General features: G+C 39.3%; 1 protein-coding gene across 1 annotated transcript; it reads right to left on the bottom strand.

Moving 5' to 3' along the window:
* Positions 1-5,524: 5,524 nt before the first annotated feature.
* On the bottom strand, positions 5,525-24,947 carry LOC105009342 (leucine-rich repeat LGI family member 2). Its single transcript, XM_010868755.3, has 8 exons — positions 24,663-24,947; positions 24,343-24,414; positions 23,481-23,552; positions 23,225-23,296; positions 22,809-22,880; positions 18,433-18,602; positions 13,180-13,344; positions 5,525-6,722 (listed from the first exon to the last, which is right to left on the bottom strand). Exons 1-8 carry the CDS (start codon positions 24,842-24,844, stop codon positions 5,887-5,889), a joined length of 1,641 nt encoding a protein of 546 aa, XP_010867057.1. The 5' UTR covers positions 24,845-24,947; the 3' UTR covers positions 5,525-5,886.
* Between the last annotated feature and the right edge of the window lie 1,631 nt (positions 24,948-26,578).

Raw genomic sequence — 26,578 nt, 5'->3', positions numbered from 1 at the left:
TGTTTACATTTGACACCCAATTCCACTGATTGATACTTCCGGTCCGGTAGAAACCCTGTTCTCGTTAGTTATCACGTCTTTGCCTTGACATCACGTCATTTCATTTTATCAGTTAAAGGAACCTTATGTAGGATTGTGGCCAAAACTGGTACTGCAATCACAAGCTGCAGGATTGGGGAGAAACGTAGGCTGCTTCTACGAGCTTCCAATGGCAAGTGACGAGGAGTAGTACACAGTAAGTTTTTTTTCTGTTAATTATGTTTATGCTTAATTAACAGAAAGAGATATTTTGCGAAGTAATTATGTATTGCAAAAATTACTAATTGTCATTAGTCAAATATAATCGTAAAGATGTATGCTCGTATGTGACAGTACATTGTTAAAACAGTAGCTGTTAGTCTAACTTGTAACGTTAGGTATCTGTCATTAACGTAAGTACAAGCACAAGCCTATGTCACTATGTGTAACCGATATCAAAGATACAGCTATTAATTTAGCTGACGCTATAAGTGAAAGCGGCCAGCTGTATTTTTTTACTTACCCTGCAGCACACGTCCATAACGCTAAAATATGTGATGTTAAAGATTACATGACATTCTACTATTTTTGGCTGTAGAACGTGCATGAAAAACAAGTAGGCTACAAAACGTTCCAAGTGGGCCAACTTTTCTTAACGATATAGGCTACACTGTGCTTTTCATTAGTGTTACGGTCATTAGAAAAAGTTATTTTACCTTGGAATTGCACCTAGTGCTTCCAAACCAACGATAACATAGTGCATAGCCCAAAAGGTAGAGAATGTTTATTTTGAGTTAGGCTTCTGTCTCAATTTAAAATTGCCATAATAGGCGTGCTAATGTTGTTTTCCTCAGCATCTCAGCAGAAGGACAGAGAATATGGCTCTGATAATGCATTGTTAATGTTAACATACGTCCATATGAGCTAACGTAACGTTACTTTGCACGAACATGCATAACTTTGTTCGACTGTCATGAATATATGAAATGTCCATTGACATCAAGTACAAGTTTGTCAAACATAGATGAATCTTACCTGTCCAGGAGAAAATTAGCAACGTTGGCATCTGTCTTCAAATTCTTCTCTGTTTTCAGCCATCTCCATCTTTCAAAGGCATTTCCTATACAAATTCTTGTTTTATTTCGGACTTTGTCATGACGTATTTCGGAATTATAACGAGGTCTTTTAGATTTCGTAACGTTAGACATATTTATCCGACTAGAGTTAGGGTAGGTGAGAGCAGAGCTGGCAACCTGGATCCTGAAACACCACTGACTTCGTGATTGGTGGAGGGTGGCGCATCAGGCCAAAACACAACATGACAACATCAACATCAGTTGAGGGCTGCAACTCTCACTTTTAAATAACAATATCCTGGCCAGACTACTGTTGTCAGTGAAATAAGCATTTGAAATGAACATGATTTCTTAATGTCTAGTGACACATCAGGGCCATTTTATGATTAATTGAAATAGATTTCTTACATACGGTTCCTTTAAGGACAATCTAATCCACTCTCATACACCAGCCAGCGTTTATCTTATTATTCAAAACAACATAACACACAAACCAAAAGCTGTGGATTTTAGTGCTAAAATCTTTCCCCGATTTAGAATATGTGTCACGGTTAGTCAGCGCCACCGTTCCATGTACCTTCAGTTCCCATATCACACGAACACATCCCGGACTGTCACATGTTTCCAATCTTTCACACCAGGTCCCAATTGACATAATTTGTATGTGTTTAAATGTTTCCCCTCTGCGCCCCACATTGTGGATCATTGTTGCGGTTATGTCTGTTCGTGTGTCGGTGAGTGTTACATGTATATACACTGTTTGAAGAGCTCTTGTTAAGACGAGTTGTCGCGCACTTTATTTTCATTCAGTGGTTAGTTTCATTTTCCGTTCGTGTTCGGTTGTTTTGTTTGTTGATTAAACTCCACGAACGTGATATGTGCATGCGCCTGGTTCCTTACCCAACACTACACCGCAAGAACATCATTACAATATGTATATTTTATATTATTACAAAAAAATTGTGGCAGCTATTGCCGATTGAATTTGGACCAAAAATATTTAAACATTTTGGAAAAAATAAAAGGTGTGGAATGTAGTCTACCCTTTCCTGATTCAAAATGTGTCATTTTCATATGGAATACTTGAATTCATAGCTATTGACAAGAGAAAGTATATCCACTGAATGTCCATTATAAAACAAATTTGACCACCCTTGATTTAATGTCCTGCGTCAACATGAACAAATGACACTACACAATGTTAGTACATGCATTTGTAAATCATCAATAAAGTAATGGTTATTATTGTTTGTTTGTCTTTTGTCCCTCATCCAGTCATATGAATAGTTTATTTTACTTAGACTATTGTTCATGCAAACAGCTAAAAGAGTTCATGTCCTGAATCAGCAAACACAAATTATGGTGCTCACTTTTAGTTCATGTATTTGTAAATCATTAATAAAGTAAGAGTTGTCATTATTAATCGTTTGTTTACATCGTTCATTTGTATAGTGTATATTACTTAGCCTGTTGTTGCAGGCAACTACATGAGTTCCATGTCCTGTATTAACATTAACAGATTACAGTACAAACTGTTTGTTAATGCAGAAATTGACCTAACTGTGGTGTATCAACATCTACAAATGACAGTATTCACTGTCAGTTAATGGGTTTGTAAATCATTAGTAACATATGGCCTATCAATCTTAAGACTAGAACTGCCAAATGTTTACGCCAATCGGCGTTTGACTTCATAGTTAACATAAAACTGCCATTTTGAAAGCTACACCCTCCTTCAATTACTTTTCCTAAATAGGCATTTGTTACATAGTTCTGTTGTCAGAATTCTAAACTGACAAACAGAAAACTATTTAGACTATTTACCTTTTTTTTTACCCTGTTTTCCGACTCCAACAGCCCACGCCACTTAGCGTTGGCACCCAAATGATACCCAGGCACTAATCACCCCTCACTGAATGTGTGACATCAATAGATGAATGCGCGATACTCCAAGATGAATGACCAGACCTTGTTTGAACTTGAATGAACTTACAAATGAAATACATGATTTCCATGACCATTCAAAAACTTAATTAGGCTATTATTAAAATACAACAGTCTACAACAGTCTGCTTATCACACGTTACCGTTTTTCATTACGAGATTCAGCTTATTTTGTAGGCTAATTCATCAAATGTAAATAAAACATTTACAAATCTACAAATGTATTAGGCTAAATAATTATTCAAGAAATGAAATACCAAGGATATTGTTTACCAGTCACCAATTACATATTCAACAGATGTATTACAAGTTACTGTTTTCATTTTAAGAGGGAAAGAGAAACCAAATCGCACACACATCCTATCATCTCTCTTTGAATTTTCTCTGGTTCCTCAGTGTGTAACACAAACTAACTTACGGTGGTGTATCAAAAATGACGGTGCTTACTGTTGGTTAATACATTTGTATATCAATAGTAACGTGTGGCCTATCATTAATAATCGTTTGTCCATGTATTTGTTTGTTACCTAATATATTTCTTAATGATAGTTCATGTAAACTAATCAGAAGGTGTTACCTGCGATATTGCTTTATTTTTGAGTGTGTCCATATATTTGTTCCTCCTGAATCCGAGGTTCTACTATTGGCCGTATTCTCCTCTCCAGTACCCTGGCATAGACTTTCCCGGGGAGGCTGAGAAGTGTGATCCCCCTGTAGTTGGAGCACACCCTCCGGTCCCCCTTCTTAAAAAGAGGGACCACCACCCCGGTCTGCCATCCCAGAGGCACTGTCCCTGTCCGCCACGCGATGTTGCACAGGCGTGTCAGCCAAGACAGCCCCACAACATCCAGAGACTTGAGGTACTCAGGGTGGATCTAATCCACCCCCGGTGCCTTGCCACCGAGGAGTTTCTTGACCACCTCTGTGACTTCAGCCCGGGTGATGGACGAGTCCACCTCTGAGCCCTCATCCTCTGCTTCCTCAATGGAAGACGTGACAGCGGAATTGAGGAGATCCTTGAAGTACTCCTTCCGCCGCCTGACGACATCCCCAGTTGAGGTCAACAGCTGCCCAACTCTACTGTAAACAGCATTGGTAGGGCACTGTTTCCCTCTCCTGAGGCGCCGGACGGTTTGCCAGAATCTCTTCGAGGCCAGCCGATAGTCCTTCTTCATGGCCTCACCGAACTCCTCCCAGGCCCGAGTTTTTGCCTCCACAACCACCCGGGCTGCAGTCCGCTTGGCCTGCCGGGACCCATCAGCTGCCTCAGGAGTCCCACAAGCCAAACAGGCCTTATAGGACTCCTTCTTCAGCTTGACGGTGTCCACCACCGGGTTCGGGGATTGCCGCCTCGACAGGCACCGGAGACCTTACTGCCACAGCTCCGAGCGGCCGCTTCGACAATGGCGGTGGAGAACATGGTCCATTCGGACTCAATATCTCCAGCCTCCCTCGGGATCCAGTCGAAGCTCTGCCGGAGGTGGGAGTTTAAGATCTCTCTGACAGGAGAATCGGCCAGACGTTCCCAGCAGACCTTTACAGTAGACTTGGGCCTGCCTGTCGGAGCATTTTCCAGCACCCCTCCCAGAGACTCCAAGAAGGTTGGGTACTCTGCACTGCTGTTCGGCCCGTAGGCACAAACAACAGTGAGAGACCTATCCCCGACCCGTAGGCGCAGGGAAACGACCCTCTCGTTCACCGGGGTAAACTCCAACACATGGCGGCAGAGCTGGGGAGCTATAAGCAAACCCACACCAGCCCGTCCCTCTCACCATGGGCAACTCCAGAGTGGTGAAGAGTCCATCCTCTATCAAGGAGTGTGGTTCCAGAGCCCAAGCCGTGCGTAGAGGTGATCCCGACTACCTCTGGTCGGAACCTCTCAACCTCACGCACAATCTCAGGCTCCTTCCCCGCCAGTGAGGTGACGTTCCACGTCCCTAGAGCTAGTTTCCGTGTCCAGGGATTGGGTTGTCTAGGCCCCCGCCTTTGACTGCTGCCTGATCCTCTCCACACCAGCCCCTTATGGTCCCTCCTGTGGGTGGTGAGCCCACGGGAAGGCGGCCCCACGTCGCTCCTTCAGGCCGAGCCCGGCCGGGCCCCATGGGGAAAGGCCCGGCCACCAGGCGCTCGCGTACGAGCCCCAACCCCGGGCCTGGCTCCAGGGTGGGGTCCCGGCTGCGCCATACTGGGCGACGTCACGGACCTCAACATTTTTCTCATCATAGGTCGAGATCCAATAGGTATATATGGTAATGATATTTTAATGATGTTCTAATTGTACTTACATAGTACAACATATAATTAAGCACAATAGCATAATAATAAGGTTCCGCTTTAGATCTACATGAAGATTATATTTTATTGCATAGGAATTCATACTGTATCATTCACATTTTGTTCTGTTGTTAGCCAGGCACTGCTCCATCATATATAGCTGACCATCATCAAAAAGTTCTGTTATTCATTATGTAATGTTTCGGTAGTTATTCATGTTTAACAGCTATCCCTGAAGTCATTGTATGAGACCATGGCAGCCATTGTTCACCATGCAGGATATTTCACATTTGTGTATGTGTTCTAATATGATTACTTTGGTTTGAAACGTAATATAAAAATAGGACAAGCTATTACTTATCAATCATTACATTCAATCATAAAATGTAAACAAATATAAAGAAAAATGCATAGTTTTGCAGTGACTAATGATTTGAGATATCTACATCTAGGTCATTCATAAGTTATTGCAAATTATGAAGAAATTTAAAACGCTTAGTTTTTCATTAAACAATATATCTCATGGCAAAAATTGTCTGAAACAAATATTTGCAACAAGTAAATTATTCTTATTTCATAGGCTTAAGTCAACAATAACATGTTCAAATACCACTGATTTCCCTTTGAAACTGGAGGAAAATAAAAAATTATGCCGGTCAGTGGTTACCAGATTAAATGAGCGTGGGGACTGCACATAGATATCCTTGAACTTTGAAAACATTTTGATCTCCACGTCCCACAGATAGATCTGTGTGAAGGAGTAATCACTGCCCAGGGCCAAGTAGTGCCTATCCTGAAATGAAAATGGCTGGAGGACCATGGCTCCACGAGAAGGCAGGGCCTGCACCTCAATAAACTGCTTGCTAGTCCACTTGAGGACTTTGGAGTCGCCAATGTAGCACGTCATGGCCAGGTAGAGCTCTTCATCCACCCGGAAGGCTTTGACTGCCACAACGTCATCAACGTTTGGGATTTCGCCATGGAGCTGGAACTTCTGGCTGCTTTTGTTCCAAAGGTAGATGACAGGAGCCTGAGAGCGACTAGCCAAGATGAGATGAGACTTCCCGTCTGCCTCAATAAATTCTGCATCCGTATCTCTGAACCACTCATGGAGAAACTGGTACAAATAGAAACCAGTCTCGTTCACATTCGGTTGGGCATTCCACTTGTAAAGAGTAGAAAGGCCAGCCTTGGAGCTGTCAACAATGATGAAATACCAGTCGCCGGTTATTTGGAATGCCTCAATGTCGTTGGGCTTGGAGATGTTAAAGACCTCGATGGTTTGGAATTTGGTGAACTTGTTTTGTTGATCGTCAAACTTGTAGATGTGGGAGCCACCAAAAAGCTGAGTCACAATCACCAAGACGTGGTTGTCGATCAGTACAGACTTGCATCCAACAACTGACTTCCCTAGAGTAATATTAAATAATTAATAATATAATCGACAATGAAATAATCAATCAGAATTGTTATAATATTGATGAGGCAAAACATTTTAAGTGAAGAACATTAGAAGTGATGTAGTAAAAAATCCAGCTGTGGCATGAATATAATTTAAACCCCCAACATACACAGAAGTTTTAGAACACCCCCATCTTTCCAGTTTAAAAAAAGAATGTACGCAGAAAAAGTCCAGTGAGAATCCTGAAACGGTGCAAAGGTAAGCAGTAAACTGCCGGAGGTTAAAAAAGGTTTAGGTTACCAAAAACTGAAAAACAATGTACAGAGTTATAAAAAAAACACTTTTTAGGGAACAAGTAATGGGTTAAAAATTTACAGCTGTTCTGTAGCAATGGATGTAAAATAAGCCTTGAAAGTTGATGCTAATAATTCCTACAGGTGTGCCAACCTTTGTTAATTAAAAGCAGTGTTAGAACCCTCTCATTTTTGGACAGTACTGTACTGCAGGAAGTAGTATATTGCTATCATAATGGTGAGAAAAAGGCAACATATGAAGACAGATGCCACATTATAACCCATGAAAGTGTAGATATTTCCTTTTGTAGAGAAATTGTAAAAAAAGCCAAGGTGTCAGTGTGTACAGTTTCCTACACCATCAAAAGGCACTTGGAAACTGAAGAAAGCTCTGACAGGAAGAGGTCTGGCAGACCCAAAGCCACAACAGAATCAGAAGTCACGTTTCTGAGAGTCAACTGCTCGTTTGATAGGTGGCTCACAGGGTAACAGCTTCAAGCACAGCTAAAAATCACATTCATCAAAAAATTCGTACTTACCAAAAGTTAGTCCAGAATGGACAGAGTTATTTTTATAATCATCCATTATTCAGCTCTGTCCCCAGCTGTAATTAGCGTTCTTAGCATCGTCCAAATTCATGAATGGAAACTAATCGTCTCACTACAGCAAAGCTGCATTGCAATCGGAAAACTACTCCAAAACACTTCAAACTAAGACTAGTGGTGTTGTTTATTGCAAAGAACATGACTTTGTTGTTTTATTCCAAAAAGGTTGTACGTTTCGCAATATATTTGTCATTTCAAATACACGGTTTCTTCCTGTATTTACTAGTGATATTTACAGTTTGCGAATGATTCGTTCATTTTGAACAAATCCTTTTAGTGACTCATTCAAGTCCTTTTTTCTAGTGACTCATTCAATTGTATCATTCATTCAAACATCTGACAGTGGATTTCTACAACAAGTTCACTTCCTTCATACCCGGTCCTCCAGCTCAGTTCTCCGATCAACATATATGTACATTCGCAGAGAAAAATAGATCAAGGCAAGAACACCTAAAGACATATTTATAACTGATAATTGACTGCAGACTAATACGTTGTTAGTTTGCAAAGAAAAATAGATCAGGACAATAGCATTATAAAGACATGTTTGTAACAGATAATTGGACACATGGTAGGTCTAAAATAATTTATGTAGACTTCTACCAAACCATGGAATACGCTGTTACTTTAACATATGCTAAGAAAAATACACTGAACAAAATTAAACACAACCCTTTTGTTTTTACCCCCTCAAAGAGGCAAAAACATAAGTGTTGTGTTTATAATTTTGTTCAGTGTAGATCAAGACAGTAGAATTACAAATACATGTTTGTAACAGATATGGACACATGGTAGGTCTAAAATAATTAATATAGTAGTTAATTTTGGATTGTAATGATAAACACAGATGAAATCGTACACAGAGCCTTTGCCAAAGTAAAAAAGACTTGGTCAGTTTTAATCGTTCAATTGAACAGTTGTATCGTTCATTTGAACATCTGCCAGCAAAGTTCTACCCAACCGTGGGCTCCCAGCTCAGCAGCCTACTCTCTGTCCAACAGCAGTTTGTTTGACATTCTTAAAGAAAAGTTGATCAAGAAAGTAGCATTGTAAATATATGTTTGTAAGAGATAATTGGACACATGGCCTACAGTAATTAATTTGATTTTTGATTGTAATGAAAAACATAGTTGTAATCAAGCATTTGCTTAACTAGAAAAGACACATAAACGGCATTATGATGATGAGCATTCGTTGAGGGGGGTGGGGGGCTGTAGGCATTACTGACTCAAATAAACCAAATTACTCGAAAGATTTTAACTTTTTACTGAACGCCTCGACAAGATCTGAGTCAGTAGAAAGAGTCTTCCCATCACTAGTGTTTACAGGTCAGTTTTGTTCACAGTTGCATCAAACCGTGTATTCCTTCGGGAACAGGAGGTGTGTACGTCACAGTAAACAAAATGTAGTATTCACTAGCTTCAAAGCAAGTTACCTATTCCATCGTTGATATTCACCAAAGGACAGTGAACATTTACTTGCTTGAGAGACAAAGGAAAATAAATAAATATCAGGAAGAAGACTTCTTCCGGGGGATAGAACCTTACCTTACTAACCAGAATACACAGAGGATGAATTGAACGAGCTAGAGGTTAGAACAGCAGATGACGATGGGGGAGATGGTGAACCAGTTAATCCCCAACCCTTACCCAGAATGTCCGGAGGAGTGTTGGTGTAGCTGTGGATTGGGCAATCTAAGGCCAACCGAAACGGAATGCTTTTGTAGCAACAAATGGGAACTATTGATTTTAATGCTGGAGACCATGAATGACCAAATCCCTGAAGCTGAACTTGTTCCAAGATGTGTGGTTGATCATCCAAATTTCGCCCCCCACATAACTCCTGGGGTGCTGGACACAAAAATGAACTGGAAAAGACATTCTAGGCCAGAGGGACCCAATGGCCAGCTCTCAAAATAGTAAGTAGCTAACTAACATTAGTAAACAAGTGTATAAGGCACGTCTATTTACAGTACAGTGGAGTCTATTGCGATCACTGTTATAAGATTCACACGCTTATAGTGGTCAAAGAGCTTGGGACGGAATCGTTCCTATACAAATGCTGTTTAAATAATTGGCTTAAAGTGATCAAGTAGTCCACTTATAGTGTTAATTTTGGGTCTTTTCATATATTTCAACATAAAAGAAACTAATAAAAAATCTTAAAATTAGTTCATTTAAATTTTCCTTCATTACCTTTTTTGCTTGCGTGAAGCTGTCTGGTTGCTTTTGGTTACCTACATCGAAATCATGGTGGGCAAAATAATGTAATTTTCATTCCAAGAAAAATGTTGTCCCCTGGAGAACTATGACAAGCTAACGAGACGTTGCAGTGATCCAGCCATCAATGGACAGGTTTGTGAAATGAAATTTCCCGCCGCACAGAACCCATACATAAAACAGAGGAAGGACATTTTTTGTAAGCTATAGTTATTGTTATGCAGTTTTAATTTTTTTTACTAAGGTCTGAATATTTTGGTTACATTTGTTTAAAAACTCTGGAACCAGTTTGGCATTGACAGTTTACTTAATGTATTTTATTTCAAAAGCACTGAAACTATTGTAGCCTACCGGCAAGCAGTTGCTAGCCTAATCGCACTGACGTAATTTGAAAGTCAATAAACTTCAGTTAATAGCAAAGCTGTCCGTTTCATTATTTTATATTTATGTAATATATATATACATTTTAATTAAATGGTAATCTGCATGTGAAATACATGTAAAGTAATTAACATTTAAAAATCTGTTATAAGTATCGTCCCCTTAGGGATCAAATTGCCCCGGACGGACGTGTTCACCATAGGTGGACTCCACTGTATTTGGATAGCAAATTCCATACCCTATTAAGTGCTTTATTTTTATGCTTTAAAAAAAAAAAAAATCAGGCATACTAAAAACTACATTTAGCATCTAAGTGTATCTCCAACCTAGCAAGATTAACGCCTAGTTGTTAGCTAACCCCTTTCAAATTAATTTGCTGAGGATTGTTTTAGAATGTCTCTTGTCGACTGTAGGTTTTTTTATATTGTCGAGTCCATACCCAATGTCTTTTGGTCAGGCGATCTGTGTATAGGTAAAAGTCCTATCTTTCTGTTTTGATTCAAGCAGTATTCTAGGTTGCTATACTTTGCTGGGCATAGCCGAACAGGCAGGCATTTATCTAATGAACGTATTTTGGCCAACTATGTTTCAAAGTTTCATAACGTGATTGTGCATCCAAAATGCACTTTTTAGGCCTGTTGTACATCGGATTAAAGATTATGCTTTTGCATATGTATGATGAGCAACATGCAAAAAGTGTCTAATTTCTATATATTCAGTCATGTTATCTGAGCTGAGCTAATCTGCTAAACCCCTTGAATGTAAACCTACCGTCTGATCCATTGTTTTTGGTACACAAACGTTGACTTTGCTCAAAGCTAAACTTTTCTATTCAATTGATGTCAACAAAGCTAATCAGATAATGGTAGACACCAAATGTATATTATTTTGTTTATTTAACCACTTAAGTAGCTTTTACAAGAGTCAATATACCTGTAAGTCAATAGAAGAATGAAGTGTAACACCAAGTCTCCTCTCCCAGGTCCCTTGTATCCTTTGCAAACAAAACATGACTGCGGCATTACCACAAGGAAAGAAATAAAACTCCACCGACAAAATTCATGATAATAGGCCAGCTAGAGAAACTCTCCCCTTGCATAGCTTCTGGAGGTTAATGTTCACTCCCACCCCGATTACATCATCACCGAAGCACACAAGCTGTGTGAGTGGCTGTAGGAAATAGTTCGCTAATGCTGGTTTGGATTGACCAAATTCCGCCGGTTGCGTGGTCAGTGTACAGTAAAAAATATTGACGCTACCAAGACAGATTATTAAATGTAGTTTGAAGTGTTTTGGAGTAGTTTTCCACTTGCAGTTTTCCACTTACAGCTTTGCTGTAGTAGGACGCACAATTTCCATTCATTAATTTGGACAACGCTAAATTAGCTAATTACAGCTGGGAACAGAGCTGAATAATGCATGGTTGGGAAAAATGTCCATTCTGGTCAAACTTTTCGCTGGTGATTCTTTTTGATAAATATGATTTTTGGACAAACTATCCTTTTAACACTTGAAGTTGAAGTAAGCAAGTCTCAATTCCAACTGTGAAGAGAAGACTTCGAGCGTCACGTTTGACAAGTTGATTGGCAGTAAGAGAGCGTCAAGCCCTGGCTGGGGTGCCTCTAGGCATCTCTATGCACCTGGGAGCTACAGTCAGGGCCTGATTGCAGAGGTGCCTCTAGGCATCTCTGTGCTACACATTGGATTGTTCCCAATAAGTGGCAGCAGCCCCGTGTTGTGTCTTATTGGGGACTCATTTTAGTTGCCCTTTTGTCGTTTATGTTGTAGTTCATTGTTTGCTTTGTGTGCTTCAGTTCGCGGTGCACCTCTCCTTTTGTTTGTTTTTTGAGAAAAGTCGCTCAAATAAAAGGAATGACTTCCCACTCGCCATTACCTGGGCCTCGTGCCTACCCTAAACCGTGACAGAAAGCCATTGCTAAGAGGGCAAAAAAAGAAAGAGGCTTGCATGGGCCAGGAAGCCCCACCACTGGACTAAGAATGGAAGGTCTTACGGACCGATGAATCAAAATCTTCGTTTCATCATGCAGGGTTTTTGTACACAGTCAAGTATGCGAAAGGATGGTTCCTCAGTGTGTTACACTGTCAAACATGGAGGAGGAAGTGTGATGGTGTGGGGCTCTTTTGCTGGATCCAGAGTTGGTGACTTGCAGAGAGTGAGTGGCACCCTCAACCAACAAGAGAAAAGAACAAGACGGTAGGCCTGGAATGGCAAGCACAGTCTCCAGACTTGAATGGCGCAAAAGAATGAAAGCAAAGTAACACAAGTGCAACACATTTGTGGGAATTACTGGAACAGTGTTGGGAAGAACTTTCAGAACAATATTTGACCTTCATTTTACAAAGAATGCCACAAGTGTGTTGGGCTGTTGTATCTGCAAAAGGTGGGTACTTTGAAGAGTCAAAAATGTAGATTACATTTTGTTAAACAAAACGATTCCATCATTTATTTTTAGTGATTAAAAAAGAAACTGGAAAAATTGGCGACAGCTTAAGGCTTTGAATCAACAACCTTTGTCCATTGTCTTCCTTCAATGGACAAAGTCACATTGTGTTGTGAGGTATTAGGTGACCTAATTCCAAAACAGTGGTTACATTGTGGAAACAAAATGTGTAAAGTCAGTAGTTGTCTAATAACACATTCCTCCTCCCAAATGTGTAATAACTGATTCATAACCATACTGCCATGTTGTTACATATGACACCACAGTTAAAACTAATGTTTTTACCATATCACTTACAAAGTTACTAGGGCGTTTTATTGTAAATTGTTACATACAACATTAACATTTTGTCAATGTATTATCATTTCCTAAGCGCCACCATTATTTAATATTCATGTTATGGAAACAGTGTTTCTCATTCTTACTAGAAAAGTTGTCCTGTCAAATATTTATTTTATATTTTTTCTATTGAATTGTGTGTGCAATATGAAGAAAAATCACAAACCTGTGATATTATCAAAAGGTCTAAAATTCAATTCGATGTGATCCCATTCCATGATCACACAACTGTTGTAATTGGGGTCAGCCAGAGCCACATAAATGTCATCCTTATGGGAGAAAATGTCAGCAGACAAAGCTTGGGTTGGAATGGACTGATGACGAACAAAGTCTGTGGGGAAGAAATGAAACACTAACATAAAATCAAAATAATAGGAATCTGTAATAAAAGATTATTAAAAAATGTATAGAATACATTATACAAACACAGTAGTGAACAATTTTGTGTGCAATAAAAAAAACATGTAATTATTGTATATGTTCTATGGTTTATACACTGCTCAAAAAAATGAAGGGAACACGTAATCATCAATTTAACACAGAGTGTGCTAGGCTAGTTTGTGTCACGCAGTTTTAGAGGTGTAGGGAAGCTCAGGGTCTTGTTTCTTTGATTTGACAGACCACTGGCATTGCCTTACTCCTAACCCTGTACCTGCTGCCCTCTTTCCCTTGTTTAGCCATGTTGTTTGTGTTATACATCTTCATTTTACATATACATACTTAGACAATAAAGACAATAAACAATAAATAATTTTAGGTAACTTCTATTTGGTTGTCTGTTTCTTATTCAGTCAGTACACTCAGCCCATTTTCAGGCCCCTAATCTGGTGTGCACGATCTTGGGTAGCTGCATTCTCCTCCAAACTCACAAGCTCACTGCTGTTTGGTACAGAGAATAAATCCTCTGACTCTTATGTTGGTGCAGTGGGCCCTGGGTGCCTCCTGGTGCAGGAAAATGCCCAGCCTCATGTTGACAGAGTATGTAGGCAATTTCTGAATGAGGAAGGCATTGATGCCAGAGAACCTCTGGGACGTTTCTTATCGGTGCATCTGACGCCGCCAAGTAGCGCCACAGACTGTCCAGGAGCTCACTGATTCCCTGATCCAGGTCTGGGAGGAGATCCCCAGGACACCATCCGCTGTCTCATCAGGAGCATGCCCAGACATTGTCGGGAGTGCATACCGGTACATGGGGGCTATACACACTATTGAGTCACATGATGAGTTGCTGTGATGAAATTCATGCAAGTTGGAACAGCCTGTGATTTCAATATGTTCACTTTGATTGTCGTTTACTTTGATTTTACTAATTTTGGTTTCCATTGATTGTTTTTACATCATTTTGTTCTCAATGAATTACACAATGTACAGTAAAGATTTTGATCTTTAATATATATCATTCATCGAGACCTGATGTGTGATTTTAGTGTTCCCTTAATTTTTATTGAGCAGTGTATGTTTAAAAAAATAAGTAATGTATGTCTGTTCAAATGTTTATTAGAAATGAGAATCTTTGCCAGAAGAGATTGTGACTAATATAGTAACATTCTCATGAATTAATTTTTTTTGGGCATATACACTCACCTAAAGGATTATTAGGAACACCATACTAATACTGTGTTTGACCCCCTTTCGCCTTCAGAACTGCCTTAATTCTACGTGGCATTGATTCAACAAGGTGCTGAAAGCATTCTTTAGAAATGTTAGCCCATATTGATAGGATAGCATCTTGCAGTTGATGGAGATTTGTGGGATGCACATCCAGGGCACGAAGCTCCCGTTCCACCACATCCCAAAGATGCTCTATTGGGTTGAGATCTGGTGACTGTGGGGGCCATTTCAGTACAGTGAACTCATTGTCATGTTCAAGAAACCAATTTGAAATGATTCGAGCTTTGTGACATGGTGCATTATCCTGCTGGAAGTAGCCATCAGAGGATGGGTACATGGTGGTCATAAAGGGATGGACATGGTCAGAAACAATGCTCAGGTAGGCAGTGGAATTTAAACAATGCCCAATTGGCACTAAGGGGCTAAGTGTGCCAAGAAAACATCCCCCACACCATTACACTACCACTACCAGCCTGCACAGTGGTAACAAGGCATGATGGATCCATGTTCTCATTCTGTTTACGCCAAATTCTGACTCTACCATCTGAATGTCTCAACAGAAATCAAGACTCATCAGACTAGGCAACATTCTTCCAGTCTTCAACTGTCTAATTTTGGTGAGCTTGTGCAAATTGTAGCCTCTTTTTCCTTTTTTTAGTGGAGATGAGTGGTACCCGGTGGGGTCTTCTGCTGTTGTAGCCCATCTGCCTCAAGGTTGTGCGTGTTGTGGCTTCACAAATGCTTTGCTGCATACCTCGGTTGTAACAAGTGGGTTATTTCAGTCAAAGTTGCTCTTCTATCAGCTTGAATCAGTTGGCCCATTCTCCTCTGACCTCTAGCATCAATAAGGCATTTTCGCACACAGGACTGCCGCATAATGGATGTTTTTCCCTTTTCACACCATTCTTTGTAAACCCTAAAAATGGTTGTGCGTGAAAATCCCAGTAACTGAGCAGATTGTGAAAACTCAGACTGGCCCATCTGGCACCAACAACCATGCCAGGCTCAAAATTGCTTAGATCACCTTTCTTTCCCATTCTGACATTCAGTTTGGAGTTCAGGAGATTGTCTTGACCAGGACCACACCCCTAAATGCATTGAAGCAACTGCCATGTGATTGGTTGATTAGATAATTGCATTCATGAGAAATTGAACAGGTGTTCCTAATAATCCTTTAGGTGTGTGTATGTTTTCGATATTTCAGCACTTTCCCTTTGTGAAGAAATGACACATCCTTTTTCTAAAACAATGTATGAGATTGGAGAAAAGATTGCAAATTGGTCGAACAATCATCTAAACAGAGTCGTTTTGGATCTTGATACCTTCTCTGCGCTTATACAGCTCTGGAAAAAATTAAGAGACCACTGCAAAATTATCTATTTTTCTGGTTTTACTATTCGTAGGTATGTGTTTGAGTAAAATGAACGGTTTTGTTTTATTCTATAAACTACTGACAATATTACTCCTAAATTCCAAATAAAAATATTGTAATTTAGAGTATTTATTTGTAGAAAATAGCAACTGGTCAAAATAACCACAAAAAGATGCATTGTTTTCAGACCTCAAATAATGAAAAAAAAAAAATATATATTATCATATTCATTTTTCAATAAAAGAATACTAATGTTGTAACTTAGGAAGAGTTCAGAAATCAATATTTGGTGGAATAACCCTGATTTTTAATCACAGTTTCCATGCATCTTGGCATGCTCTCCACCAGTTTCACATTTCTACAGCACGGTTTATAATTAGGTGTAGCCTGGCCCGGGGGCATGAAGGTGACCTGTAGGCTTGATACTGTCCACCCTTGCTGTCTTGCCAGGTGGGCTCTCGTCGCCACTGGGATGCCCTCCCTCCAATGCCTTTCAGGGGAAGAGTCACTGGCTTGTTTATGACTCTCTGTTGCGCACTTGTGCAATTGGGCTGTATGCTGCTGGCAATACTCGGCCCTCATTCAGGGGGGTTGCGGTTGGTGGGTGTCCCTTTGTTTGATGCCTGGCAATGTGGTTGGATTGATTTCCTGCCTGTTGGGCCCTGTCCGGGGCCTCCCCCGGGTAGAGCCACAGTGTCGCCGGACCCCCCCGTCTCAGTTCCAAAGTGTTACGCTGCTATATTATTGTGCTGGGGGATATGAGGAATGCACTTTCTAACTTTTCTCAGTCTCCTCCAGTTTTAAATTTTAGGAGGAGATGAGGTCCTGGTCCTCACCTGCGGAGTACCTGGTTTGGGGGGCCCGTTGCTGTCCCTGTCCTTGTCCACCTGGTCATACTTTTGACCTAGTCTAGAGTCAAATAGGCTCTGGATTTAGCCCAGATAAATGTATTTACTATTCTAATTGGACTCTTAATATCTCACCCGGCACAGCCAGAAGAGGACTGGTCACCCCTCTGAGCCTGGGTCCTCTCTAGGTTTCTTCCTAAAATTCAGCCTTCTTAGGGAGTTTCCTAGACACTGAAATCCAATACTACTGTTGTTTGCTCCTTGGGGTTTAAGGCCGGGTGTCTCTGTAAAGCACTTTGTGACAACTGCTGTTATAAAAAGGGCTTTATAAATACATTTGATTGATTGATTGATTGATGATTCTGTTGATTGAATTTATGCCACTCCTGGCACAAACATTAAAGTAGCTCGGCTTTGTTTGACGGCTTGTGACCATCCATCTTCCTTTTAAACAAATTCCAGTGGTTTTCAGTGGGGTTCAGGTCTGGATATTAGCCTGGCCATGACGGGGTCTTGATCTAGTGGTCCTCCATCCACACCTTGATTGACCTGTCTGTGTGGCATGGAGCATTGTCCTGCTGGAAAACCTAATTCTCACAAATGGGGAACATTGTCAGAGAAGAAGGAAGCAGATGTTTTTCCAGGATAACCTTGTACTTGGCTTGATTCATGCATCCTTCACAAAGACAAATCTGCCCAATCCCAGCCTTGCTGAAGCATCCCCAGATCATCACCGATCCTCCATCAGATTTCACAGTGGGTGCGAGACACTGTGATAGTAAGCCTCTCCAGGTCTCTGTCTAACTAATAGATGACCAGGTGTTGGAAAAAGGTGAACATTTTACTCGTCAGAGGTTCTTCTATGGTCCAATCATTATGGTCTTTTGCAAACTTCAGCCTGGCTCTTCTTTGCTTCTCATTGATTTAGCTTTGCACGACTTCAGTCTTGCCCCTAGGAGCATGTTTTGAACTGTCCTCGCCGTGCACTTCACACCAGCTGCTGTTTGCCATTCTTTTTGTAGGTCACTTGATGTCATCCTACAGTTGTTGAGAGATATTTAAATTAGTTGACGGTCATCTCGGTCAGTGGACAGTTGTTTTCGCCCTTTGCCAGTCTGTAGCTTTGTTTTCCCAATGTCTATTGCTTAACCTTGTTCTTATGAACCGGCGTCTTTGAAATTTTCAGGATTGGTTCAGGTATTCACCTAATCAGTATGTCATTAAGTAAAATGAGGTGTGACTGTGTTGGAATTTAACAGACACTGGAATGGAATGGCTGCCATACATATAGAGATGCTGATTTAAGAAAAATTAGGAGTGGTCTCTTAATTTCCTCCAGAGCTGTAGACTGCCTTGAATTCAAATTAAATGTTTTCAATGAGGAACAAGTTTGCAGACTGAGCTGGTTTTAAGTTTGCGGACTAAGATGGTTTTCTTGTCTATTAACTGTTTTTTTGGATTATCATGTTGATGTTTCTGTGCCTGAAAATAAGCACATGCCCTTTTGCAATGGGGGAAATTATAATACATTTGCTAGGTGTGTGACAGGTTTAAACAGTATGGAGGTGGGCTAGTAAATTGTATTTACCTGTGGAGATGCAGTCGCCAGGCAGGATTGGAAGATCATTCAGACGTTTACCCTTCATTTCAATGGGGCCTGCACAACGGACATCCGATACAGATGCGTTGGTATTTTTCAGCCACATCATCAGCCACTTGTTTTCGCAGTCACACTGAAAGATGTTGCCTCGCAAATCCCTAACAGGATGGACAGGATGAATTCAGTAATGTAGTATGTGATCACTTAGAAGAAGGCAAAGCTAAGGTCACGGTCAATGCATGCAGAGCAAAAATTTACTGTATGCTACTTAGTTCCCACTCGCTACTACAACAGAATGTCAAGGGATGTGTTTCATGTAAAAGGTTGAATGGGTGACTAACTGGACTAAAAAGCATGAGGTGGGCAAGTTACAAAATGTTAGCAAGACAGTTTTATTTTTTTTGCTTGCCATTAAGTACAACCCTTAACAGGCTTTGTATCTTGCTTTCAGTTTAGCCAAGGGCTCCAGCAAAGTGCAATGCAATTGGCTAGCACCATCCAGGTTTGGGGATTTTAAACAAATATTGCCTAGCCAAATTGCACTGTAGTGACTGCTTGTGGCAGCTTGGGTATCTGAAATCTAAATCCTGGTTGAGCAAACAGCTTTTAAAGGACTAGAATGACATTGGATGTACTTCACATATCTTAACATGGATTGTCTTGATTCTGCTCTAAATTGTTGCGATCATGGAATAAGATATCATAAAACTGTGATAAAACACTGTTTTTAAGGTGAGAAACATGACTAAAGTATAATAATAACTAGATTTGAATTTTGCATCTAAAGTTACCAGGACTTGCTTTTATGCATTTAAAGTAAGTTTAAGCCGGTTCATTGTTACAGCAATCTTTGAACAATTACAATCTTTTTACGTTCGAAAAGTCTTTGAAAGCTGATATCCATGTTTTACTCCAGTATCTTATGTTTGGTAAAATAATTTCTCTTAATTGTTTTTCTTATTTGAATAAGTGAAAAGTATGTGTAAATATAAGTACATCCATATATGTGCATCTCTTTTGAAAAATTATATTCCACTTGAGCTGTTTTTGTAAAGTTAAAAGAGTCTGGTTTCTATGGTTGCCACGTTTGCAGTATCTCAAGATTGGTTAGATGTATTTTTCTTCTTTTTTGATTTAAATATCTGAGAAGTAGAGGAATATATACTGGGGCAAAAAAGTATTTAGTCAGCCACCAATTGTGCAAGTTCTCCCACTTAAAAAGATGAGAGAGGGCTGTAATTTTCATCATAGGTACACTTCACGTATGAGAGACAAAATGAGAAAAAAATATCCAGAAAATCACATTGTAGGATTTTTTATGAATTCATTGGTAAATTCCTCAGTAAAATAAGTATTTGGTCACCTACAAACAGGCAAGATTTCTGGCTCTCACAGACATGTAACTTCTTCTTCAAGAGGCTCCTCTGTCCTCCACTCATTACCTGTATTAATGGCATATGCAGGTTGGAGTTTAAATCGCTGAAAGGTTCTGAATTATATTAGTTTGTTATTTTCTCAGATTAAAATAATCTGCGCAAGGTACAATTTTAATAATAATGGTCTTAAGGGTGTTTAAGGGAAAGGTGTGATATGCATAAAAGAACAAGAAACCAGTCAAGCCTAGTTCAGCCAGCCCGCAATAAAAAGAGTTGATCGTTGTTGCCCTCCTGAGATTCTAACCCGGGTCACCCACGTGAAAGGCTGCGCCTTTAACCACTATGCCACAGAGCTATAGATTTGCCAGGTGTCGGTATAGCCTATTGACATTATATATTTTTGTCACGCATCAAAATCATGCCAAGTTTGAATATTTCGTTGGACACCATTAACCATTGTGTTAAACTATGTAATGTTTCTTATTTAGTTTACCTCCACCACAAATAGCATCTATGAACTGTATGACCTTTGCCACTGGCCGTTTTAAAAGATCATAGCCAGTAATATGTCGCTAGACACCTTGGTGTTTTGATTGACTCAGACATCACATTTAACAGTCATATCAAAGCGGTCACCAAAACAGCATTCTATCATCTAAAAAATATAGCCAGAATCAAAGGCTTGGTGTCCCAAAAAGACCAAGAGAAGCTCATCCATGCTTTTATCTCTAGTAGGGTTGACTTTTGTAATGGCCTCTTAACTGTACTCCCGAAAAAGACTGTAAAACAACTGCAGCTCATTCAGAATGCTGCTGCTAGAATGTTAACTAGGACCAAGAGAACAGGGCACATCACTCCGGTTCTTAAATCATTGCATTGGCTTCCAGTCAGTTACAGAATAGATTTCAAAGTGGTGCTTTTAGTTTATAAATCTCTGAATGGTTTAGGACCCGAATACATTTCTGCTATGTTTGCAGAATATAAACCGAGCAGGGCTCTTAGATCCATGAACACAGGTCAGCTAGTAGAGCCCAGAGTCCAAACTAAACGTAGAGAAGCTGCGTTTAGCACTTATGCTGTACAAAACTGGAATAAACTACCAGAAGAGCTTAGACGTGCCCCAAACGTATACATTTTTAAATCCAGGTTAAAAACACTTCTCTTCTCACATGCCTATGACTGAGCACTTAAACTTAACCTTAGCCTTTTAGCTTCCCACTTTTAATCTTTATATGTTTTCTTATTGTATTTTTTTATTATTATGATGTATTTGTTTTTATGTTTTCATATATTTTTCTTTGTAAAGCACATTGAATTGCTTCGATGTATGAATTGTGCTATATAAATAAACTTGCTTGCTAAGCATTGTGTTGAGTAACATTTCTTAATTAAGTTTACCTCCACCACAAATAGAATCTATGAACTGTATGGCTTTTGCCACTGGCCGTTTTAACAGCTTATTAGCCATTTGTGAATGACATTGATACAATAACTACTGTATCAGTATAGGTGATGATAATGAAAAGATGAGAGAATCGTGTAGTCAGCAAAGTTTGTGTCTATCCTGAACAAATCCTAATAAATAATTTGAAAATCCACTAGAAATAGTCTCAATATAACAATAAACACTATAATTTTAGGCTTCCTGTAATGTACCTACTGAAGATTGTAGCCAGCAAAGTTTTTGTCTATCCTGAATAAATCCTGTTTTGCCACTGTCCCTTTTAACAGCTAATTAGTCATTTGTGAATAACATTGATAAAGTATCAATATAGGTGACGATAACAGACTTTTTCGTCAAATGAGAAGACGAGAGAATCGTGTAACCAGGGAAGTGTTTGTCTATCCTGAACAATTCCTAATATCCATTAGAACTGTTTTATTTTAGGCTTTCTACTACATAGCCACTGAAGTTTGTAGCTAGCGAAGCTTTTGTCTGTCCTGATCACTAAGGCATAGTGTTTTGACTGTGACGGGAGTCAAATGCGGGACCTTTTGTTCTGTAGTCTTTTGTTGCTAACCACTATGCTATTTAACAAGGGGTAGTCAGTCAGTCAGTCCGTAAGAGACATTCGCTTTTCTAGGCCGGCACCACTTACGCAGTCCGGCAAAAACAAATATTAGAATATACTGCGTACATATAAGTACCAACCTAATTATTCTTATTAGATAGAGTTGCCGCTGCTTTTGGCAGTATCTGTTAGATTCTTTTTTGGTTCGGTTAAGATTTTGGTTTTGAACATGGCCTGTTGTTTTTGGTTTTTGTTCTTTGATTTTGAACACAGCTTGTCCTTTTGTATTATCGTTTTCACCTGTGCCTTGTTCGCCCCTCATTGTGTCCCTATATAAGTTCCTCCTGCCCCAGTGTTTCCTGGTAGTTGTTGTTGGTATCACCTGTTCCTGCTGTTTTGTGCCTTTTGTTTAACAAAAAAATTGTGTCTAGCATTTGTAAAAATAAATTAGGCACTACTAAACATTTAGCCAACCAATGTTTATTTAATTGGGCCAGTGAAAACATTTGGAAAAAAAATCCTAAAAATGAAATGAAATAACTGACAAAACTCTCTCTGTACCAGGATTAAAATATATGCAGCCCTCGATTGAAATTCTGTGTCAGATTTGGCCATTGAGTTTAAAGTTATGAAAAAGCTAGTCACACCTATAGAACACCATTGTTAACTTAGAAGAAAGAACAGCTCTGCAAAAAAGTTTTGCCAATTAGGATTTTATTAGGGTCCACATTAGTTACTGCCAAAAGCAGAGTCATTTAAATCATTGGTTGGCCAGTGGCCCAAAATAATTGATCACAAATAACTCCTTAAATACCAGAATCAAGAGATTCAAAGACAGCATCCTTACATGGGTCAGAGGCAGTAGCCTTCAAAAGAAAGGTTGCCAGCTGTTAATTACATAGGTATGGTATAGTGTCAATGCTGCCACATAGAAAACTGGTCCTACAAATGATTGCTAACAGAGTTTTTTACTCACAGCTCTAAGAGGGAGTCTAGATCATGGAAGAGATCCCTTGGCAAACCCTTCATGTTGTTGTTAGCCAGCGACCTGAGAGAGCCAGAAAGTCAGGAGACAGTAATAAAAACAATGTGTCATCATGGAGAGCGATTCTGGTGTCAAGGATAGAATGAAGAATTGGAAGCTAATAAATTTGATACAAATCTTGCCGGTTGTCGAGAATCAATACATGATGATAAGGATGGCAGTGAATATAGAGAGGATTGAGATACAGAACAGCAGGTGGATTGAGATGGTAGGGAATAGGTTATACATATTTTATAAAGGTTACCATAATGGTAGAAAATAGATGATTGAGATGATATGAGAACAGAGATTATTGATATGTTAGAGAATAAACAGGATTGACATTGTAGATATAGCAGCAGACTTACAAATGAGTCACATCTCTGAGACCTCGGAGGGCATTTTTGGAGATGGTCTCAATCTTGTTGCCTTCTATGAATCTGTTATTAAGAAATGTAATAGTGTTTAATTCATTGCTTACTTGGGAATCTTGTGTTGCTGTGATCTTATTATACACTTTAAACAAGTTCTCCATATGCTGCCCCAAAATGTGTTTAGACATTAGCGTGCCACAAACAGTTGACAGGCAAGAGACACACTAATTATTTTTACCAAAATACTCACAAATATTCAAGATGAGGAAGGCCATAGAACGCATCATCTTTGATGGTTGTCAATGAATTTGAATTGAGAAGTCTGAAAAAGGGTAAAAGCATAATTTTAAATCTGTTGTGGGTTGGGTCTGCCTAGATACCGTGGCATATGTCAATGGCAAATGTAACATTTATTCCTGATGCAATAAATAATGAATAACCACATCCACACCTCCACTCCGTACAAAGCATCCTATGACATGCGGTATGTGAGGGCCTTCCTGTGTGTGTAGTTTGAAGTCAATCACAGATATTGCTATTTGAAGGGATGGTCCCCAGAACTAGCAAATCAAATGTTTATGCATGAAGTTAGAAGACATTTTGTAAGACAATACTATGTAACTTCAATTAGTGCAATAATGTAAGCAACTTAAAAGACATACAAATGGTATCCACAAGTAATTTGACAGTGTAGAAGTCCTGTAGATAAAAGCTGTTATTGCCATGATCCCAAACAGTCCCTTTAAAATGGCATACATTTCATAGCTACATCAAAGTATCCTTAACACAGCACAAGCAAGCCATTGAGTGAGTGAGAGACATTAGCTGAACACAATTCAAGCTATAACCAAACACACAGGTTGTTATTGTGTTTATTTATAGGAAACCATACACAGAAAATATTATTGTATAACTTTAAATACAATGGAACTGCTGAAGGAGTGCAGTAACTGCAGTTGGCTGTGGAATTTTGGAATCAATAATTGCATAACTGCAGTGCTGCATTCCAACTGCTGTTATACTGCTGTATACTGCATTTCCATTGTCACTGCACAGTATGTTTTTCTACGTAACGATATAATTCTCAAAATGTAAATGATATGGCTACTTACAGCAATTGCAGAGAGGGCATGAGGGAGAACATAGCCTCTGGGATTTCTGCAAGAGATCCATTTACTATACTCCTAGGTGAAAATCAACATATTGATACTGTGAAAACTGAATTTGTAATCTCAATACTATGTTATTGGCATTGACACTGCATTGGGGTAGATTGGCATCCTTGAAGTAAGGAATCAGTTCATGATCTGTGATTCTTAGCATCCTATATAATGCAATAATGTATGCATTATTATTATTATAATTTTTTTAAATAAATGTTTATTTCTGCTGTTTGTTATAATGAATAGCCTAAATCGTGGAGAATACTTACAATGAGTTGATGTCATTTGGTATAGTCCGTGGTATACTTGAGGTCCCAACGCAAATAATGGTCTCCTTGGAGCATGAGCATCCCGAAGGGCATCTAAAAACCTTTTTAGGTGCCGCTAGAGTGGCTTGACCGAGACACAGCAGAATAACATGTATACATAACCAATGCTTAGAAGCCAACATGTCGATTTTTTTCAGGCATTTATTACAACAACAGAGAGCAAATTCAATGTATCTGCCTCAGTCTCACCGCTCGATTCCTGCCTAGAATGCAGCAGTGGACAGACAGGAACACCTGACATAAGCAGATTCTGCTGCAGATGCTTTCCACTGGCTACCGTCACACTCTATTGAGCGAATCCGCATTGCTTAAGGCAATAGGCTATACAGTATAAAGTACCTACACACTTTGGATAAATATATACAATTGGTTTGCCTGCCATCAAATCACTATTAGTTATTTGACATTAGGCTACAGTCATCTCTGACAGATAAGTGATCGGGCACAATTTTTATTCCGGAGGGGAAGATATGTGCACCTGTTTTTTAAGGAGATCACTTATGTGTTTTGAAAATAGTTTATTTTACATTTGAGAAAACACTTAATTTTATAACTTGAATAATATCTCTGAATGCAGAATTCATACAGGCTTGTTTCATCTGCTGTCTGATATGATCGAAATTAATTGGATATTCCAAGTTATAACATAGCCTACATATGCATGACAAAGGAAAAACGTTTGTAGTGAACGGGTTATGGACCGCAATCCTACTGCATTGAGATTCTCTTATGGGACGTTTGTCCCATAAATCTAAATGCAAATGTAACTTTGGTCACTGTTCCCTTTGAAACACTACCCGACTGAGCAGTCTTTGTAACTGAAGCCCCAAAAATTAACCCCCTTTCAAAGTCTCATAGATCCTTTTCTCTTGCCATCTTAATCCAAAATAGAGCTCAGCTGGGCTTTCTCAGCATTTGCTAAGTTCTTACACTCATTTACACAATGTCTATTTCTTTAATTTGGTTTACAGTCTAAGGAAGAAAATCTCTATTTACAGGTGAGAGGCAGGTCTAGCTCAAGTGAGTTTTTTAAGCTTATCTGCTTATGTCCTCTATCGACGAGAACCCTGATGGCTTTGTGACTGAATTAGATAAGATGCATTACCGTTTAGAGGCTACATTAAACATTTATAACCGTAAGTGCTGTGTCTGTAGCCAATTAACCAGACACACATCTAAATTACAATGTAATCCCCAGTAAGAGGACTAAATACACATTTAATATTCATATCAGCCGGTAACGTGCTATTGCCATATTCCTAACACACAACACAAATGACAACCACTAACCCCAGTAAAAGGACCACACCATATATTTAATAATATATAATAGTCTACACTAGCCTACAACATAATCTTTGTGGAATAGGGGTACTATGCCCATTACAAACAAGATTTGCCCACTGCAATAACTAACATGGGGCTGGCTGTGCTGATGTGTAGTGCCGTTGAAGCATGTAACAATCAGGGAAGAGAAGCATGATAGGTCTTCCCCATGGGACCTCTCATATTACCTTTAGAATAGCAACCATTTCAGTAAAATAATTCAAGCTTACTAATGGCCGTTCTGGCTTAGACAATGCTACTTACCTACTTTAGCTGCACATAAAATGTATTAATACAATAAAATAAAATAAGGTTTTCCACCAGATTTCATCAATTATATAAATCAAGACTATTACGACAGAAAAATAACATAAAATCATAACACTTCTTTCCTGTTATGAATCTGTAATGTTTAATATCTGTGTTATTGTTTGTGTACATATGCACATTCATAATGGATTGTCATACTTGACTTGCAGACTAAGCATTGTTAGTGGAAAGGTTCTTCAAAGATTTGTGCATACAGAACA

This window comes from Esox lucius, chromosome 25, assembly GCF_011004845.1.
Source record: "Esox lucius isolate fEsoLuc1 chromosome 25, fEsoLuc1.pri, whole genome shotgun sequence".
In the NCBI taxonomy this organism is placed as follows: Eukaryota; Metazoa; Chordata; class Actinopteri; order Esociformes; family Esocidae; genus Esox; species Esox lucius.
This window is presented reverse-complemented; position numbering and strand designations above follow the sequence as displayed.